The sequence below is a fragment of the Amphiura filiformis genome, unplaced genomic scaffold, assembly GCF_039555335.1.
Source record: "Amphiura filiformis unplaced genomic scaffold, Afil_fr2py scaffold_594, whole genome shotgun sequence".
NCBI classification, from domain to species: Eukaryota; Metazoa; Echinodermata; class Ophiuroidea; order Amphilepidida; family Amphiuridae; genus Amphiura; species Amphiura filiformis.
This window is the reverse complement of record NW_027306058.1, coordinates 1,012,572-1,033,802: the sequence shown is the minus strand read 5'-3', so window position 1 is coordinate 1,033,802 and position 21,231 is coordinate 1,012,572. Positions and strand designations below refer to the sequence as shown.

At 35.2% G+C, this 21,231-nt stretch overlaps 1 protein-coding gene across 1 annotated transcript; it reads left to right on the top strand.

Moving 5' to 3' along the window:
• The first annotated feature begins 2,135 nt into the window (after nucleotides 1-2,135).
• LOC140145696 (uncharacterized) lies at nucleotides 2,136-20,662 on the top strand. Its single transcript, XM_072167381.1, has 7 exons — nucleotides 2,136-2,330; nucleotides 8,392-8,662; nucleotides 9,006-9,068; nucleotides 10,525-10,677; nucleotides 12,122-12,250; nucleotides 15,366-15,483; nucleotides 17,408-20,662. Exons 2-7 carry the CDS (start codon nucleotides 8,432-8,434, stop codon nucleotides 17,773-17,775), a joined length of 1,062 nt encoding a protein of 353 aa, XP_072023482.1. The 5' UTR covers nucleotides 2,136-2,330; nucleotides 8,392-8,431; the 3' UTR covers nucleotides 17,776-20,662.
• Nucleotides 20,663-21,231: the final 569 nt, after the last annotated feature.

Below are 21,231 nucleotides of genomic sequence, written 5' to 3'. Positions count from 1 at the left end.
ACAGCAACTTTCATTTATCACTGATTTTGTTACTTATTTTGAAAAAACAATGAAATTTGAAGCCATTTAGAACTAGAAATTCGATTTTTGAGGTTTTTGCGGCGCTGTTTCGGCTCTCACCCAAAGATTCCTTTTAAAAAAAGTTCATGTTCTCACCCAATGACCCCATATTATTTACATTTTGCTCTCACCCAATGCCAAAAATCGTGCTCTCACCCAATGACCCCATATTTTTTACATTTTGCTCTCACCGACTGCCCCTTACGTGCGAAAGTGCCAGCCCTACACCTATATCCATTTCATATTGAAGTGCCCCCCCTTCGGGGACATTCCTCGTATTCAGAATACAATTCGATATGTCTGATGTGGTGTCAGGTCCCACAAAAATACTGTGCAAACATTGCTATCTGATTCCTTAACTGCTGCTGTTGATATTGTTAACGGACCCCAAAAGAATTAAGGTACCAGTTATGTTCACCCCTGTATACAATAAACAAACGCAAATATAATAAACAAAAGACAAACCAGCTTACCAGCAGCCAATATCTGTACCCTTTAGCTTAGATTTGAGACCTCATTTGTTGAACTCGGTTAAGAATTAAAGTAATGGTGATCTAAAACTCAAGGAATGAACGAAATCAAAAGTTGCATTCTAATCAATGGAAAGCACGGCGCTATTTCTCTTGTTTAAACGTGTATAAATCAATAGAGCATGCAATGGAGCAAACTGAAACTTTTGATTCTACGTTTTCCTTGAGATTTTGGATAACCATATCTTTATTTTTATATAATTTTTCAGATGTCAGACTCTTATACCATGTTTACTGATAACCCGGCTGCCAACTAAAACTTAGTCCATATTCTTGAACATGATAATTATGTTTAGAAACCAGTAACCTCCCTGTTTCATAGAAATTAGATGATGATGTTTTATAGTTGAAAACTGAAATCTTCTTAGACCCTCCCTCGGGTCCATGGAGAACGACTGGTAATGTAGATTACATAGCATTAAAAGCGCTCAATGGACGTTCACTTATAATACGAGTATATTTCTATATTGCTGCATGGTTGACCGTGTGTGTAATCAGTGGCGTCAATTTGTGGATGAAGAGGAATGGATTTTTGGCATTGAGGAAAATAAGGGGGGGGGGTTACAGGACTCCATTATGTAATTATTTATTGTCACATGTACATTATCTAGAGATGGGACCGAACCGAGACTGGGGGCCAGTCTAAAATCTTCTGTGATTGCTTCAAGTTTAACTCTTCACGTATATAGTAGCAAAATGAAGCACTATGAAGCAGCTTGCTTCGCGTGAACAAAGTGGGTGGGGGGGGGAGTGTTTGTGATATAAGTATACGTGGGAATGAAATTGTGTCAAGAAAGAAAAAAGTCCCACTTTTTGTTTTTGTCCATAAATTGCGTGCTAAAAGTGCATCTAAAAGTACCGATATGTTTATATGCCTAAACACCATAAACAATATACACTCTTAGACAAAGGTTTCTATAGGGTGTACATACAAGCCAGCTCAGGAGAAATGGGTTCTATGATATTGGTAAAACCCAATAATGGTTCTTTCTGTCTTTTCCATAACCTTTTTTCAGGTTTAAAATGGTTTATTCTAGCCTTTCCAGAACCATTCTTATACAGGAGAGCTCAAGAACCATGATTTTAGGTTCTATACTTAGAACCATTTTTCTATGAGTCTATTTTTGCATTTTTCTCAAAAACTAATGACACACTGGTAACAAAAGTTATGTTTATTATAGGGGCAAGGAATCCAATTACTACACTGAAATTTCAGTGACCCACGACAAGCGGTTCTTTATTTATGATTAGAAATAAGGTACCGCTAGTATGTACCTCATTTCCTATCATATATACTGAACCGCTTGTCTTGAGTCACTGAAATTTCAATGTAGTAATTGGATTCCTTGCCCCAATAATATACATAACTTTTGCTACCAGTGTGTTATTATTTTTTGAGAAAAATGCACAAATAGTCACAAATTCACCACAGGGGTATAGCCAATGGATATAAGCAGGGTATATAACGTGGATGCATGTATAAAGCACGTGAACGTGTGCATGCGTTGAGAGGTCAAAATTATAAAATTATAAGAAGGGTTAATTTAAAACAGGCATCTCGCAGCTTAAGCTAGCTGAGTCAGTGAGGTGTGTATACTAAGCGACTAAATATCTGACAACATTTACGAATGCTATCGTCAGTATAGGATGTGTTACATGGCGGTTTGTACATGTGATGAAAAGCTTATAAGAAAATAATCTTGGTGAACGGACGAGTGAAATGCAGGCGACGTTGTTCAAGTAAGTGTAAGCTATATCTGTATATAGTAGAGCCATGCATTACTAAATTAGTTGTGCAGGTCCCAGGGCACACTTGCATGCTATCTACGGTAGATAGCATTAAGCGTATTGAACATAAATATACAGTTTGTGTATAGTCGCACGTTAGTAGATAATGTCAGAGGCATTTTAATATTGCGAAAGTCCCGGGCAAAATTGAATGCTATCTATGGTAGATAGCATTAAGAATATTGAACACGCGTGTTGTAGTTTGTGTTCATATTAATCATAGTTGGCCTTTATTAGATAATGTTAGAGTAATATTGCGAAAGTCCCCGAGCAAAATTGAATGCTATCTATGATAGATAGCATTTAAAGAACTGAGCATAGTTTGTGTTTCATAGTGTTTCAAGATAATGTTATACATGTTATACAAGATAATGTTATACAAGTCCCGGAGTGCATGCTATAGCTATGAACACACTGAACACGTTTGACATGACAGTATGCAGATGTCTATGTTAATAGGCTAGTGCAAGTACATGCATGGGTAAGATCTGAGACAAATGTGACGTGTCATGTCAAAAGGAGACACTTTTGGGCAGGATCGTAAATGGAGAAATAGCCAAAAATCTGCCCGGGGGTGATTTTTTCACAATTTGGATTTGTTGCGAATTTGTGATGTTATTAATGTTAAAAATATTGTCTGATAGTTTCAGACCAGAATAAAACTGGCATCTTGTATTTTTTGAGACATTTTTCAAGGTAAATCCTACTCTCAACATTGTCAATAATATTTTTAAAGGCCGATATCTCAATTTCTAATTTTATAATACCACAACTTACCAACTCAATATCTTCGCTTAGGAATGTCCGATTTCATCGGGGAAAACGGCATTGTGGGGCAAAATATCTCTATATTTAAGCTCTGTAAAAACCTCAAAATTGATAACCTGCCCAAAAGTGTCTCCTTTTGACATGACACGTCACAAATATATATATAGGTTAACCATGTTAACATATACGTTCTAGTTTTAAACAATTAATTTAGTCACTATATTAAATGGTCTATTTGCCTAGTACCGAACTATTATAGTTACAATACATTCGTATGATGCTATAAAAAAATCAGTAATTAAATATCAATATTTAAACAAACTGATATTAATTACATTATTAATCACTGAATTTCCCAATGAATGTGTAATCTGTTTAAATAATTCGTATAAAAATCTGCTAACTTCAGCTTAAAAATCATCATGTTAAAAAAAACCAATTTGAGGCCTGGTGCAATAGGTAAACAAAAACAATTTGAGGCCTGGTGCAATGGGTAAATTTTGTATTTCATTGCAATTTCATTTATATAAAATAATTAATATAATTCAACATTTCCGATTATTTTTAGAAATCAGTAACCCCTTTTCTGATCATCCACGTCCTTATGCATAATTATTTATACCACTAGCTCACTAAACCTAGTTGTATATAATATTCTCTGAAATAAATTTCATTATTTTATATTCACCATTGATGTACAATATTATTCCAATATGCTGTCTACGGTAGAAAGCAAACGTCTATTAAAATACGTAACACTACCCCTTGCCCGTTGCATACATATCACTATCAGTATCATAAGCTATTGCTTACAATAATTATAATTCTGTTACGGTATGATACGATTACCAGATCTCTGCAATCTCATCATTATACTTCAACATACGGAAGGTTAATGCTATTCAGAATTAATTGGGTTTAATACTCTGTGTGCTAAAAATCCAATTCTTGAGACATTTTCTCAAAAAATCAAGAGCTATCTTTAGAATCACTGAACCAATGCTAGGCTTGCTTTTACTCATTTTAATGCATTTTCCATGCTAATTCCGAATATGGTCATGTTTACATTTCTGATTTTTTGTAATCTTAAAACAAATTGAAGCTTGTCGTCAGCAGTCGAGAGTTAATATAGATCTAACTGAGTACGGTATTAATACCACAGCAAACACAAAACATTTTAAAATTGTTTTAGGTTTTGGTTTTGGTAATTAAACATTTTTTTAAATATATTAAAATAACATTAAATGTCGGATTTTATAAAAGTCACGTTTTAAAATGTTTCGTATGAAAATACACTTCAAAAACATTTAAAAAATACTGTTCGAATGTTATTGTAAATTATTTTTGCAAACGTTTTTTCAAGTTGTCAAATAATTTGTCAATATTTAAGGGATGGGGTATGAACGTTTGGACAGTAGGCCTATTTATTGTGGGAGATTAGAGCACATCAGACATATCGAATTGCATTCTGAATACGAAGAATATCTTTCTGATATCAAATAATTTTGATTTTTTGACATTCGCAATGTAATACTCGAAGTAAACTTTATAAATCTGATGATTTATACTTAAAGTGTATGTAGGTGGGATGAAAAGCCGACGATCAATTGAAAATCATTTTGACCTTTCGTATACATACATACACTTTAAGAATATATCATTAGATTTATAAAATTTACTTCGAGGACTGTTATATATCAAAAATGTGAAAAATATCAAATTTTATTAATTTGTATTATATCGTGAAATTTCAAAAAATGAAAATTATTTGATATCCGAAAGACATTCTCTTATGTCCCACAAAAAATACTGTCGAAACGCTCAAAACGCTCATTCCAGATCCCTTAAACAACATTATGTTAGAATATTTTGCAATAAGTTTTCAAAAAATGTTTTTAAGTGTTATGAAAACGTTTTATACGTAGCCTTTGTATAACCCGACATTTAAACGTTTTCTGGCAACCTTTTCTGACCTTTTGCGAATAATGTCAAAAAGGTTTTTTACTTTCTGAGTACAGTTAATAATGATAATGCATTCTGACTACGAGGAATGTGTATCTGATATTAAATAAATGTTGATTTTTTGAGATTCGCGATAATACACATTATATGGCGAAATATTAAAAATTAATATTTTTGACATTTAACAGTCCTAACAGTTTCCAAAATACATACAAATGTTAGGTCTTTTGGGGGAAAATGTATATATCTTCAATAGGAAAGGTCAAATTTTTCAAATGATGGTCGGCTTTTCATTCCAGCTACATACACGTTAAGTGTATTTTTAAAAGTGGTAATAATAACATTAAAAATATCAATATTTCATCCGATATCCGTCAATGCAGATAAATGTCAACGACTGAACGAAACAAACATTGCAGCTGCTGTCCTAATGATCAATCATAACAGAGCTGTATTAATAAGAGGCCACAAAAACAAAAAAGTAAATATCAGCATTTCATAATTTTTAATAATTAGCGTGAAGTGTCATTTCACCTATAGATTAATGATGCTTGCAATCATCAATATCATGCGCGTTTTTTTTTTTTTGGGGGGCTTTGGGGGCCAGCCCCGGGGTAAAAGCAGGGGCGGCCAAAATGAAGGGGCGGCGGAAAACAAGGGGCAGCAAAAACGAAGGGGCGGCAAAATGAATTAGTAAATAAAAAAGGGCGGAAAAATTAGATAAAGCATAACATTTTTTGAAAAAATGGTAGGCCTACTATACATCAAAATGTGCTGCTTTTAGGGCGCTAGCGCCTGAAACCCTTTTTTTTTTTTTTTTTTTTTTGCGCTTCACTTTACTCAAACGACCGAGAAAAAAATTGGGTCAACCGTTTCGGGCTGTTGAGGAAGGGGCGGCAAAATTGAATTTTCTTCAGCCCCCGGGGTTGGGGCGGCCACGGTACGCCACTGATCATAGGACTAAGTAGCGGTGGAAGCATTGTTTGTTGTTGTTGTTGGTTTTTTTTTTGGGGGGGCATATTTTATTCCGATTTTACTGGGCTATTTGCGCCGAAGCGCGCAAAAAGGTTTCAATGCCTATTTTAGCACCAAATGAAGGTAAATTTTGCTTATTTATAGACAGGCCAGTACGAGCGAAGCGCGCAAAATTGTGCAATTTTACCATGATTTGTCCCTAAAAACGATATTTTTCTGTCTAAAGCGGAAGCTGTACAGGTTAATTATTACTTTATTTGTTCTACAGTACCATTAAGATTTTAAAGGGGGCCCATGGAAAAATTAGGGGGGGGAGGACACATCCCGTCCCCCATGATTGCTTAAAAACAACTTTCACACATGCACCTCACAAAACATGTTATGGCATTTTGATAGCTTGCTACGTCATCAACTGATAATGGAAAAAAATTGTCTTCCACAAATTGATTAAACTCGTCTGCAGCATATAGCACAAGGAAATGATATTGTGTACCTGCAGGCTATTTGCGAGGTCAATATTCTATATGATTCAATTTAAGACAATTATGCAATTAATCAGAAGTATGTAGTCAATAAAATTGACTTGAATTATAAAAAAATATTCCATACTAAGAATTCTTTGGGTTGTAAAGAATTGTTATATAATCACGAATAAAGAATTTTGTGAAAATATTTGTTTTTGGATCAAGAAATTAGATTTAATTAACGTCTGCTTCTATTTCAGTCTTTATAGCTTTGCTTGCTTAGTTTTTGCATCTCTTTTCTTCCCAAACTGCATTGGTATACGTTTACCAAAAAAAAAAAAAAAAAAAAAAAACTTCCACCCAAAATTCGCCGCAGCAATATTATAAACGTTAAACAGTGAGGTGCACCCGGTAACAGGAATGAAATTAAAGGCCCACTCAGTGATTTTGTTCATTCCTAAAATCATTTTTTTTCACCCTGGTAATAGCATAGATGTGCTAACATAGCCTGCAAGTGGTTTAGCTGAAAGCCCTGTATTAAAGGCAAAATTAAAGGCACTGTATTAAAGGCGAATCTGTAATTTCTCTACAGAAATCAGAGTGCCCCCCCCCCTGACAAAAAATGAAAGGAAAAGTACCCCTCTGACAAAAAATGAAAGAGAAAAGCAGGAGGGCAAAGGAAAACAAAAAGGGCAAGGAGCCCCTTTTCTAGCAAAATTAAGGGCCAAAATAGTGTAAAATACAAAATTTTTGGTAACAATAAAGCCCTTTTCAGCCGGATAATGGGCGAAAATGGTGTAAAATACTATTTTTTTCGCGCTACGCGCGCACATCATCCCAATAAGGCCTTTTTTCGGGAAGCTCGAAAACATACAGTCTCTATATGTATTGTATCATGCAACTGCAATTTTTTTCGTCTGTGCCCCCGAAATTTTATTTTGCCCCCCCCCCTGACCAAGAAAGCTGGCTACGCCCCTGGATAAAGTATAGGACTTCAATTAAAGGAGCATTCCGTGATCCTATCATCCTCTTTTTATGAAATTTTTTTCAGTAGATATCCACGTAAAAAGCTTATTCCAAATATTCCAGTTGATTCCGATTTTGCGTTTGCGAGTTAGACAATGTGTTGTAATTTCGTTCTGGTATACCAGAACGAAATTCAAATTTCACGATATCTTTGCTGAACGAATCAATCTGCAAGAAATATTTTGTACATAAACATTATGTAGCCAGAGGTTTCCAGTGGAATAAAAATCTCAACTTTTTTTGAGAAAAGTGGGGGGATGAGGCTGTGGATCACGAAATGCCCTTTTAATAATTTGTGATACTTCTGACGTGATGTCACAAGACAATTATCAAAATAGAATATTTAGATATTAATCCGCAATCCGAGCTGATCAAACCTTTTTATAACAATATCTTTGCATCATAGTCTTTCTGCCAATTACCAAATAATAATAATAAAAATAATAATAATAATAATAAATAAATAAATAGAAATAAATAAATAAATAAATAAATAAATAAATAAATAAATAAATAAATAAATAAATAAATAAATTAATTAATTAATTAATTAATTAATTAATTAATTAATTAATTAATTAATTAATTAATTAATTAATTAATTAATTTATTTATTTATTTATTTATTTATTATTTATTAATTAATTAAATAATAAATAAATAAATAAATAAATAAATAAATAAATAAATAAATTAATTAATTAATTAATTAATTAATTAATTAATTAATTAATTAATTAATTAATTAATTAATTAAATAATTAAATAACGCCTTTTTTTAAATTTTTTATTTTATCTCTCTTCTTCCCAAACAATAGATAAACTGCATTGGTTTACGTTTCCATACAATTTTCAACCATGACAAGCGGACAGCCTCCATCATCCACCCAGGATTCGAACCCCTCCGAATCGAGCTATGTCAGCACGCAGCAACCTACAAACAGAGGGGTGCGCCCGGTACCAGGGATGAAATGCTTTGCCATAGCAACTATAATATTATCTTTTCTTCTGGCTCTTCTTGGTATCATTGCTATTGTTTTGGGAGCTAGAGCATCTTATTCAGGGAATCCAATTTGGTCTGCTATTGTGGTGAGTGGCAAAAGTTTTTTTTTTTTTTGTAATAGGCCTAAGTTTCATGGTAATAACAATGAATCTGTAAGAAATATTTTGCATACACACATTATGTAGCTAGAGGTTTCCGGTGTTATTAAAATTAAAAATCTCAACTTTTTTGAGAAAAATGGGAAGGATGAGACTGGTCATATAACATCATTTCTGATTGGGTGATATCTTGCAATGCTCATTTCAATAGCCAATAGGCTTTAAACTATTTATGGCCAAACTTGCATTTGCAGATGGCCAATCGGCAGGTAGTAAAGATACTTTTGTGTGCAATATTATAATCATAATCCCTATTTCTTCTTCATTACAGTTTGCATTACCAACTGGGTTATTAGGTATGGTTGCATACTGGAAAAAGACAAGCCTATGTGTGGTAAGTGGATAAGCTATCAGCAGCAGATAGTTAATGAAGTAGTAAGCTGTCTGCGGTAGAAAGTTAATGAAGTAGTAAGCTATCAGCAGTAGATGGCTGATAGTTAGTATTGAAGCAGTAAGCTATCTGCGGTAGATAGTTGATCATGTTGATGAAGTAGTAAGCTATCAGCAGTAATAGTTAATGAAGTAGTAAGCTATCTGCCTTAGATAGTTGATGAAGTAGTAAGCTATATCAGCAGTAGATAGTTGATGAAGTAATTTGATAAAAGCAGTAGACAGTTGATGAAGTAGTTTGCTATCTGCGGTAGATAGTTGATGAAGTAGAAGCTATCTGCGGTAGATAGTTGAGGAAGTAGTAAGCTATATCAGCAGTAGATAGTTGATAAAGCAGTTTGCTAAAACAGTATACAATTGATGAAGTAGTTTGCTATCTGAGATAGATAGTTGAAGAAGTATACATCAGAAAATAGTTGAAGTAGTCGTCTATCAGCAGTAGATAGTTGATAAAGTATATTTTTATTTATTTTATTTAATGACATCTTTAACGAGGGTAAACCCTGATCAGTGCAAGCATTGATTTCCACAGAGGCCCTCGAGAAGTAGAAGCACCTGTGGTAGATAGTTGATGAAGTAGTAAGCTATATCAACAGTGGATACTTGATGAAGTAATTTGCTATCAGCAGTAGACAGTTGATGAAGTAGTTTGATATCTTCATGTAATACTTTTAGATAAATGATTACTGATGCTATCAGCAACATAATACCTGATGGAATATTCTGTGGTAACAACAGTTTAGAAGTCGTAAAGGAATTGATAGAAAAGGTATCACGAGTTTACAGTTCAGTTGCCATTGACTAAGCTACTGGATGTAAATAGCTTTTATATCATCACGGTTGTTTGATGGGATCATTTATTAGTTTTTCAAACAAAACATCATGTACAACCAAATTTTAGGATTAAACAGCTAAATGTGATATCATGCTAATGTATACAGATGCTTTTGAGTCATTCTCAACTTTGATTTGCCCTCTTTTACAAAATAATTCACTTTTATAGCATTTATATCGCTTTTCCGGATATAAAATGTATCTATTAATGACAAAATTTGTGGCGCTATTTAGTTACTGGAAATTACTCTTTCAAGCTTTTAATACAGATAATTTTTTTTTAATGTTTGATGAAATATGTTTATAAAATTTCCTTGTTGCTTGTTTCACCTATTCCAGCTGTTTTAATGGCAGTATTAATCACCTACCCCTTGCAAATAAAGAGATATGATTTAGGATAAATAGCACCATCTATAGTTTGCATTTAGTTAATAATGAAGCCGATTCTATATACATCACGGTTCAGTTGCCATTGACTAAGCTACTGGATGTAAATAGCTTTTATATCATCAGCTGTCACAATTATTGCCAAATCTATCACTTTCTATTTATTCTTCTTTCTCAAGAATGTTTCTTATCTCGTGGTCTGCATAATCCTATGTGCGGTGTGCTTTCAGCTACTGGTTTATGCATCTGTAAATGCTGCAAATGAAAGCTGGTATTGTGCACCTCAACTTGATTTCCGCAACTACGATTATGACACCTGCGAATTTGACTGGGTAAGTAACAAACCACAGGATGATTTAAGGAAGCCCCATCATGCACTGGAAAGGTGTTATCACTTGAGTTTCAACTGCCACTTTACTTTTCAAATCCCATTGAACTCTGTGCAAAAGATGTTGTTTTAGAATTGTGCGTGTGTCATTATTACTTGGTCGATTTCAGAACAAAAGTGATGTGTGTTTAAAGGATAATTCACACCTTCTGTAGATAACATAAAATGTGAAATCGACTAGCATCTTCACAGCGTTTTTTATGTAAATATAACTGTACAAATTCAAATTAAACCATGCACGTGCAGTACGATTATGCAGTGGGCGAGTAGTGGTGTCATGTTCGCTCACACAGCTATGCTAACCGCAAGTAACATAGTGGAATGCTGGGAAGTGCTTAAATCATCCTGGTAATAAACAGTGATGTAGCCAAAGAGGGGATGTGTCCCCCAAACCGATGGCCCGTCAGGTATATTTTGCCACATGCCAGTAATTCTTGAATTAATGGTTCGTTTACTTCAATTCGGCTCAATTATAAGGGATCGGATAGCAAAGTCTACATAGTATTTTCAGACATAATGAATTGCATTCTGAATACGAGGAATGACCTGATGATATCATTTTGATTTTTTGAAGTCGGCGATATAAACACATTTTATGGCAAATTATTAAAAATGGATATTTTTTTATTTTACATATTTTACATATTTTAATATGTAAAATAAAAAATATCAATTTTAAAAACAGTCCTCATAGTAAAATGTACTGATATGTATTTAAAGTGTATGTAGCTGGGTAGAAAAGCCGTCGATCATTTGAACATTTTTACCTTTCGTATATTGGAGATACACATCTAAAAATTTAGGTGTTTTGGGGAAAAATGTATATCTTTAATACGAAAAGTCAATATTTTCAAATGATCGTCGGCTTTTCCTCCCAACTAATTAAGTAAATATCATTAGATTGATAAAATTTACTTTGAGGGCTGTTAAATAAAAATATAAATTTTTAGTATTTCAAAATTATTTGATTAGCTTCAATTTGGCCATTTTTTTGGTGCGCTTCGCGCGCATTTATACCGTAAACTTATTGTGTCGCCAAATGGTGCTACATTTACTATACTTCAAGAAATTCCGCCCCATGTCAAAAAATATCTACGCCACTGACGTTTTATATGAAAAAAAAAGAAAACAACTGTAAAACAACATTCAAATGTTGTCAAAATCTTATTGAAAAATATTTTTTCGCAAACATCTTTGCGAAAACATTTTATTAACACTTAATAACATCATGTTATAATGTTTTGCATCAAGTTTTTAAAAATGTTTTATGAATATTATGAAAAACGTATATCCTATATAACCCGACATTTTGTGTTTGCTGAGATACTAGAAGGCTATAGTCTTGTTTTAAAGGTGCGCATATTTAAACAATTTCTTTCTTTTTGCAGAGTGGACGAGTCTCTGTCAATGCTGTTATGGCAGTATTAGCATTAAGTCAGCTTATATTATGCATCATATCTCTTGCATTCACTTGCTATGGGACATTTTCATGTTGTCAGCCTACACCGCCTGCTGTTGTAAGTCCACATAACCCTAAATCTTGTATTATTAAGGCCGGTCGAATGATAATCCATTTTGAAGTATATGGTCGAATCCAACCAAAAGTGTCCACGGGCCAAAAATAAAATTCCGAAATAAAAATGTCTCCACAATTGTTACCTTATGCCCATTGATTGATGACATATTGGCCTTATAGGAACCAAAAGTGCCATTACTAATCTTGAAAAATAAATCCAGGACGTGTGATAGTAAAAATGATATCAAAACCCAATGTTACCTACGAATACCACTAGGATGCTTTCACTATCGCAATACTAATCAACCTAAAACAAATGGAATATTCCCATTAACGCTTTTTTCGTGTAATGTAGACCACAGGGTGTCAGGAAAATGCTAACTCGACCAGAAAATATTTATTTTTATTTTTATAACGAGATCAATATGATCTTAGTCAATTTATGCTAGTTTATTTTTGAAAATGAAGTTTAGGTCAGTTTCTGTATTTTATTTATAAAATGAGTATGAATCAATTTACACATTGTATAAGAACGAGTATGATATATGTTTTCAAGAATATTAGGAATTATACGCATACACCTAACGCTTTATACAATGAAAAGGTGAAGAAACCCGGGTATTCGTAGGTAACATGAGCGATTTAACAATATCTGTATTGGGTTTATAGGTTTAAATTTTGCTATTATGGTAATGAATTAATAAAATGGTATTTTTTAGATCTCTTTCAGATGGTACGTCCAAATGAATAAATGCTTTTACCTTAGATCAAAAATTGTTGATGCTTTTAGCAAGATTTTGACCACTTCATTTTGATATACAAGTAGTAAATCAGCAATTTTACATAATAAATAATTGTTGAATGAATCCGTATATGGGTAATAATAGTGTCCTGGGGTACCGCTTAAAGTTTTTGACAATTAATTTTCATTGGTAGGGACACTTCATTACACATGTCATGTATTATGCTGTATTCGTAAGTAACATTTCAGTATTTGTAGGTAAGAATTAGACTTTTGGTGGATATCGCAATCAAAACTTCATTTTATAAAGCACTTTGAATGTATTATTTTCTTTATGTGCGTTTATTGATACTTTAGACCCTATCATGTATTAATAATGCCGGTTCACAGCGGTTGAAAGAGGATTGAAGTAAGAAACAAAGGCACTAAAGTGACTTTAATTTGCTTAATTGCACACAAATCGCTTAAAACCGTTATTGCAGACTTGTGAAGTCCATCTTGGAGTCAGTTACGCCTTGTGGCCTTTCGTTTGAGGGCAACTACAATTAGCTTTATACCAGGGTCCATCAATGTGTTGTCTAGATCATGAGACAATGAGAACAGTCGTTTTTTCCATGGTATTCGTAGGTAACCTTAGCGAAAACGTCAAAAGTTACCTTCGAATAAATCAATTTGGACACAAATTACTCAGAAACCAGAAGGTCGGTAAACATTTAAAATGAAGCACACATGACAGTTGACAAATCCAAGTATTTATCCCTTCTAATCTTCTTTGAATCTGATTTTTCTTTCAAATGACCAGACCGTCGTCTATTTCAGTACATATTTTTCACCAATTAAGCCGTATTCAGTTTTGCATGGTGGGCATGTATGAGAATTCACAACTTTCATTGACATATGATTTGATAGCAAACATACAGGCCTTCGTTATGTACCAATATGGGCATTGGCATGAATGGCGGTGTTTCACAATACTGTCATGATGTCAAAGTGTATTCGTAGGTAACATTCGGTTACCGAAATTTACCTACGAATACTTGCTTTTATTGTTGACATCTCAGAAATATTTAAACGCAGGTTATTGAAACTTGGTAGAAATAAAGAGTGTATTACCCTGCACCTATTGCTTAACTATTGTTTACTATTCTCTCACTTTGTGGAAATGGCACAGCTTTTAACATGTATTCGGAGGTAATGCATATTTTTTACCAAACCTACCTTTGTGCCATTTAGAATATCTGGCAGCTAAACACAATAATAAAGATGTCCGAATGCAATGCATTTCAGTATTGGACATATCAAAGCTTGTATCAATTGCGCATTTATTAGTGATTTCCATTTTTAAAGATATATCTAGTGCTATGAAAAATTGTATTCGTAGGTAATGTAAAAAAATACCACTCAAAAAATTATCACAAAAAAATCATAATTATGTACAAATATGTGAAAAATTGAACAGGCAATCTTTGAATACACACCTTTCAGGAAATCAATTTAGATTCAATCCAATGACTTCTTTTCATAACTGATTTAGATGTTTTTAAAAATACTTTAAGAAATATTTTGAAAAAATGGGTAAAAATAGCATGTTTTGGGGTTTCTGTGTCTAAGTTTTTCACAGAAGGGGGTCTTATTATATATGGCGCGAAGCGTATGATCAAGGCGAATAAACACAATACAAAAACGAATGCCAATTGATTAATACTTTTAAGTTATGGCCCTGAACATGCCGTGTACACTTTTGGTTGGATTCGACCATATATAATGCGCTCAAAATGTATCCGTACACTTAAAGTTAGCAACTATTTTAAACTGTTGCGATTTGGTAGTTCACAGCATCTTGCGAATGGTAGTGAGCTTTGGCAAAAATTGCATTGATCATTTCATAGCGAGTGTGTAGAAGAATTTAAATATCATAGAAAATAATACTTTTGTAAGTCCTGTGGTTCTTGAGTTATGTTGTAAAGAGGGCTGAAACAACAACACTTTTTTAAAACGTATATGACCCATTAACAACAATAAATCAAGCAAGTTTTCAAAGTAGGCCTACATTATTTGTAGAATGAACTTTTGCAAAATATCAAAGTGTTATTTTTCAATAATATATTGATTTAGATAATGGAAATCCACTTTTTTTGGCTGATTCGACCATCAATACGTTATCTACCCTTAAACAAAAGCAATATATTAAAGACACTAAACCTAAATTACCAAATAAAGTAATCATTAGATGGATAATTTTGCTCTGCGTCGTCAGTGTGACATCATTTCCAACCATCTTGTGGGTAAATAACAAGTTCAGAATTGACTCACCTTAAATCATTTTACAGTGACATAACTTGTCAATTTGATAGTGTTTTCTTTTTTTGATCAGGTTCAGTACTTTCCACAGAATGGCACTTGTCAGTTGTTATCAGTGGGTGGTTACCAATTTCACCCCACTAGTTATCAACCTGTTAGCCTGATGGTTCCCGTAGGACAAGGGGGACAAGGTTAGTAATGTGTGTCACTAGTTATCAGCCTATGAGCCTAATGGTCCCTGTATGACAAGGGGTACAATGTTAGTAATGTGAGTCACTAGTTATCAGCCTATGAGCCTGATGGTCCCTGTATGACAAGGGGTACAAGGTTAGTAATGTGTGTCACTAGTTATCAGCTTATGAGCCTGATGGTCCCTGTAGGACAAGGGGGACAAGGTTAGTAATGTGAGTCACTAGTTATCAGCCTATGAGCCTAATGGTCCCTGTAGGACAATGGGGACAAGGTTAGTAATGTGTGTCACTAGTTATCCGCCTGTGAGCCTAATGGTCCCTGTAGGACAAGGGGGAGAAGGTTAGTAATGTGAGTCACTAGTTATCAGCCTATGAGCCTGATGGTCCCTGTAGGACAAGGGGGACAAGGTTAGTAATGTGTGTCACTAGTTATCAGCCTATGAGCCTGATGGTCCCTGTAGGACAAGGGGACAAGGTTAGTAATGTGTGTCACTAGTTATCAGCCTATGAGCCTAATGGTCCCTGTATGACAAGGGGTACAAGGTTAGTAATGTGTGTCACTAGTTATCAGCCTATGAGCCTAATGGTCCCTGTAGGACAATGGGGACAAGGTTAGTAATGTGTGTTACTAGTTATCAGCCTATGAGCCTGATGGTCCCTGTAGGACAAGGGGGAGAAGGTTAGTAATGCGTGTCACTAGTTATCAGCCTGTGAGCCTAATGGTCCCTGTAGGACAAGGGGGACAGGGTTAGTAATGTGCGTCCGAGTTTGCAGCCTATGAGCCTAATGGTCCCTGCAGGACAAGGGGGAGAAGGTTAGTAATGTGTGTCACTAGTTATCAGCCTATGAGCCTGATGGTCCCTGCAGGACAATGGGGACAAGGTTAGTAATGTGTGTCACTAGTTATCAGCCTATGAGCCTAATGGTCCCTGTATGACCAGGGGTACAAGGTTAGTAATGTGTGTCACTAGTTTTCAGCCTGTGAGCCTAATGGTCCCTGCAGGACAAGGGGGAGAAGGTTAGTAATGTGTGTCACTAGTTTTCAGCCTGTGAGCCTAATGGTTCCTGCAGGACAAGGGGGAGAAGGTTAGTAATGTGTGTTACTAGTTATCAGCCTATGAGCCTGATGGTCCCTGCAGGACAAGGGGTACACGGTTAGTAATGTGCGTCCGAGTTTGCAGCCTATGAGCCTATTGGGCTATTAGGACAAGGAGGACACAGTAAATTGTGTCACAAGAATCTGGACCATTCTGACATTGACGACTATAAGCTTTGAAATGATTCAACTTACTTCAGTGACATAACACCTCATGCACATTTTCCTGGATATGATGAGGCATATGTTCACTGGAGGGGGCATGAAAATTAGCACTACATCCCTGTTATATTGAATTTATAGTGAAGGTATTTTCGTCTCAGATTGCAAGAGATGTGTTTTGACACGCTTTTTAAAACTATGTAATGAGCTTGAAGTACGGTTACTGATGGATAATTTATTTCATAAACCTGATACTGGGAGCAAAGAAACAAAAAAAACAAAAAAATTAAAAAAAAAAAAAAAAAAACCAAAAAAAAACCATTTATCGGCGGTAGAGTTGAGAGATTAACGAGTTGTCGAGAAAACGTGGGATCTGTAAGGCGTGTGCGTCTGACGATGAGCAAAGTCCAGCACGTGACTGACTGTACAGTGTGAGGCAAGATGATGCAATCTGGTGCCAGTCCATATAAGCTCTTGAAAAATCCGGATTGCGGATAACGGAAATCTGTTTAAAAAAAACCGGAAAACGTACGTCCCTGAAGCCCCTCCCAAATAAAAAAAAACCTGTGGGTCTACAAAGAGTAACCATTTTCCTTACAGAAAAAGTAGCCCACCAACTCTAAAATTCCACCATGAAAATAATAATTTTCTTTTTCATCCATACAGTGATGGCTTCCGGTGTTCCCATCATGGCCCACAACCAATTCCAATCACAGCATATCCTTCTTCCAGCGCACACCATGATACCAGCAGCACAACTAGCCCAAGCTTATGCACCTCCCTTATCAGCCAACAGCCAATCAACCGCTCAAGCTACATCAGCAACAGCTACAGCAGTGCCTGTTCCTCCAGAAAGACCAGATACAATGATAGATCCTCTAATGGGGAGCAGAATACCTGGTCCGATAATGGAAGGTGGAAGAGTGGAGGACTCGCCAACAGAAGCACCAAGAACACCAGATGATGCTTTATCGTATGGACACACTGCCAGTGATTGTTTTCATGAAGAGAGAAATCTATTGGAAACTGTATAAAAGGGTAGTTTATAAGAGCCCGTTACCAGATGATTCTTTATCGTATGGTCAGACAGCTATTGATGGCTTTCATGAAGAGAGGAATCTTTGGAATCTGTCTTAAGGGCTAGTTTATAAAAGTCCGATGATGATAGTATGATGATTCTTTATCTTATGGTCAGAGTGCTATACTTTCACGAAGAGAGGAATCTTTTATTCAAAAGGATTATTATCATGATTATAATAGTCCAATGTCAGATGATGCTCTATCTTGTGGCCAGACTGCTCTTGATTGTTTTTATGAAGAGAGGAATCTTTGGAAACTGTCTAAGGGCTAGTTTATGATAGCCCGTTGCCATATGATTCTTTATCGTATGGTCAGACTGCTAATGATGGTTTTCATGAAGAGAGAAATATTTGGAAACTGTCTAAGGGCTACAATCTTGGCGGAAAAGGTTTCCACACCAAAGCATTAATTGGCCAACATCCATCCCTGCCCCCCTATTGCAATGTTGATTTGGACAAAATCGTCATCATGTCTACATTTCAGTCTCCCAACATTGAAAGATGCGGGATGGGGAAGGGGAGGGTCTAAATTGAGTGTGCATGCATTTTTGCAACTATTATACAAAGATAATGCGGTACTGTGACATATTTAGCTCTGGCGATTGCTTTATTTTAACACCAGCACGTGCTGGTGTGGCAACGAATTTCCGCCAAGGTTGTAGTTTATAAAAGTCCGATGATGATAGCAAGATGATTCCTCATCTTTATGATCAGAGTGCTATACTTTCACGAAGAGAGGAATCTTTTATTCAAAAGGATATATTATAATAGTCTGAGTCAGATGATGGTTTATCTTGTGGCCAGACTGCTCTTGATTGTTTTCATGAAGAGAGGAATCTTTGGAAACTGTATAAAAGACTAGTTTAGTTTATGATAGCCCGTTGCCAGATGATTCTTTATCGTATGGTCAGACTGTTAGTGATGGATAAGAGAGGAATCTTTGGAAACTGTCTACATGGTCTAAGGGCTAGTTTATAATAGTCCGATGCGATGTCAGATGGTATTATCTTGTGGTCAGACTGCTCTTGATTGCTTTCATGAAGAGAGGATCCTTTGGAAACTGTCTAAGGACTTATTTACAATAGCCCGTTGCCAGATAATTCTTCATCGTATGGTCAGACTGCTAGTGATGGCTTTCATGAAGAGAGGAATCTTTGGAATTTGTCTTAAGGGCTAGTTTATAAAAGTCCGATGATAGTAAATGGATTCTTGATCTTATGGTCAGAGTGCTATACTTTCACGAAGAGAGGAATCTTTCGGAAACTGTCAAAAAGCTATATTATAATAGTCCGATGCCAGATGATGCTTTATCGTATGGACACACTGCCAGTGATTGTTTTCATGAATAGAGAAATCTGCTGGAAACTGTCTAAGGACTAGTTTATAAGAGCCCGTTACCAGATGATTCTTTATCGTATGGTCAGACTGCTATTGATGGCTTTCATGAAGAGAGGAATCTGTTAGAAACTGTCTAAGGGCTAGTTTATAATAGTCCGATGTCAGATGATATTATCTTGTGGTCAGACTGCTTTTGATTGTTTACATGAAGAGAGGAATCTTTGGAAACTGTCTAAGGACTAGTTTATAATAGCCCATTGCCATATGATTCTTTATCGTATGGTCAGACTGCTAATGATGGCTTTCATGAAGAGAGGAATCTTTGGAAACTGTCTAAGGGCTAGTTTATAGAAGTCCGATGATGATAGTAAGATGATTCTTTATCTTATGGTCAGAGTGCTATACTTTCACGAAGAGAGAAATCTTTTGGTAACTGTCAAAAGGATATATTATTATAGTCCGATGTCAGATAATTCTTTATCGTATGGTCAGACTGCTCCTGATTGTTTTCATGAAGAGTGGATCCTTTGGAAACTGTCTAAAAGGCTAGTTTATAAGAGCCCGTTACCAGATGATTCTTTATCGTATGGTCAGACTGCTATTGATGGCTTTCATGAAGAGAGGAATCTGTTAGAAACTGTCTAAGGGCTAGTTTATAATAGTCCGATGTCAGATGATATTATCTTGTGGTCAGACTGCTTTTGATTGTTTACATGAAGAGAGGAATCTTTGGAAACTGTCTAAGGACTAGTTTATAATAGCCCATTGCCATATGATTCTTTATCGTATGGTCAGACTGCTAATGATGGCTTTCATGAAGAGAGGAATCTTTGGAAACTGTCTAAGGGCTAGTTTATAGAAGTCCGATGATGATAGTAAGATGATTCTTTATCTTATGGTCAGAGTGCTATACTTTCACGAAGAGAGAAATCTTTTGGTAACTGTCAAAAGGATATATTATTATAGTCCGATGTCAGATAATTCTTTATCGTATGGTCAGACTGCTCCTGATTGTTTTCATGAAGAGTGGATCCTTTGGAAACTGTCTAAAAGGCTAGTTTATAAGAGCCCGTTACCAGATGATTCTTTATCGTATGGTCAGACTGCTATTGATGGCTTTCATGAAGAGAGGAATCTGTTAGAAACTGTCTAAGGGCTAGTTTATAATAGTCCGATGTCAGATGATATTATCTTGTGGTCAGACTGCTTTTGATTGTTTACATGAAGAGAGGAATCTTTGGAAACTGTCTAAGGACTAGTTTATAATAGCCCATTGCCATATGATTCTTTATCGTATGGTCAGACTGCTAATGATGGCTTTCATGAAGAGAGGAATCTTTGGAAACTGTCTAAGGGCTAGTTTATAGAAGTCCGATGATGATAGTAAGATGATTCTTTATCTTATGGTCAGAGTGCTATACTTTCACGAAGAGAGAAATCTTTTGGTAACTGTCAAAAGGATATATTATTATAGTCCGATGTCAGATAATTCTTTATCGTATGGTCAGACTGCTCCTGATTGTTTTCATGAAGAGTGGATCCTTTGAAACTGTCTAAAAGGCTAGTTTATAAGAGCCCGTTACCAGATGATTCTTTATCGTATGGTCAGACTGCTATTGATGGCTTTCATGAAGAGTGGAATCAGTTAGAAACTGTCTAAGGGCTAGTTTATAATAGTCCGATGTCAGATGATATTATCTTGTGGTCAGACTGCTTTTGATTGTTTACATGAAGAGAGGAATCTTTGGAAACTGTCTAAGGACTAGTTTATAATAGCCCATTGCCATATGATTCTTTATCGTATGGTCAGACTGCTAATGATGGCTTTCATGAAGAGAGGAATCTTTGGAAACTGTCTAAGGGCTAGTTTATAGAAGTCCGATGATGATAGTAAGATGATTCTTTATCTTATGGTCAGAGTGCTATACTTTCACGAAGAGAGAAATCTTTTGGTAACTGTCAAAAGGATATATTATTATAGTCCGATGTCAGATAATTCTTTATCGTATGGTCAGACTGCTCCTGATTGTTTTCATGAAGAGTGGATCCTTTGGAAACTGTCTAAAAGGCTAG

Excerpts from the sequence above, each read along its gene's own strand:
- LOC140145696 (XM_072167381.1), top strand. The coding sequence starts at position 8,432 with ATGACAAGCGGACAGCCTCCATCATCCACCCAGGATTCGAACCCCTCC. Across the intron at positions 8,663-9,005 it reads CAATTTGGTCTGCTATTGTG|TTTGCATTACCAACTGGGTT; the intron begins GTGAGTGGCAAA and ends TCTTCATTACAG. Across the intron at positions 15,484-17,407 it reads CGTAGGACAAGGGGGACAAG|TGATGGCTTCCGGTGTTCCC; the intron begins GTTAGTAATGTG and ends TCATCCATACAG.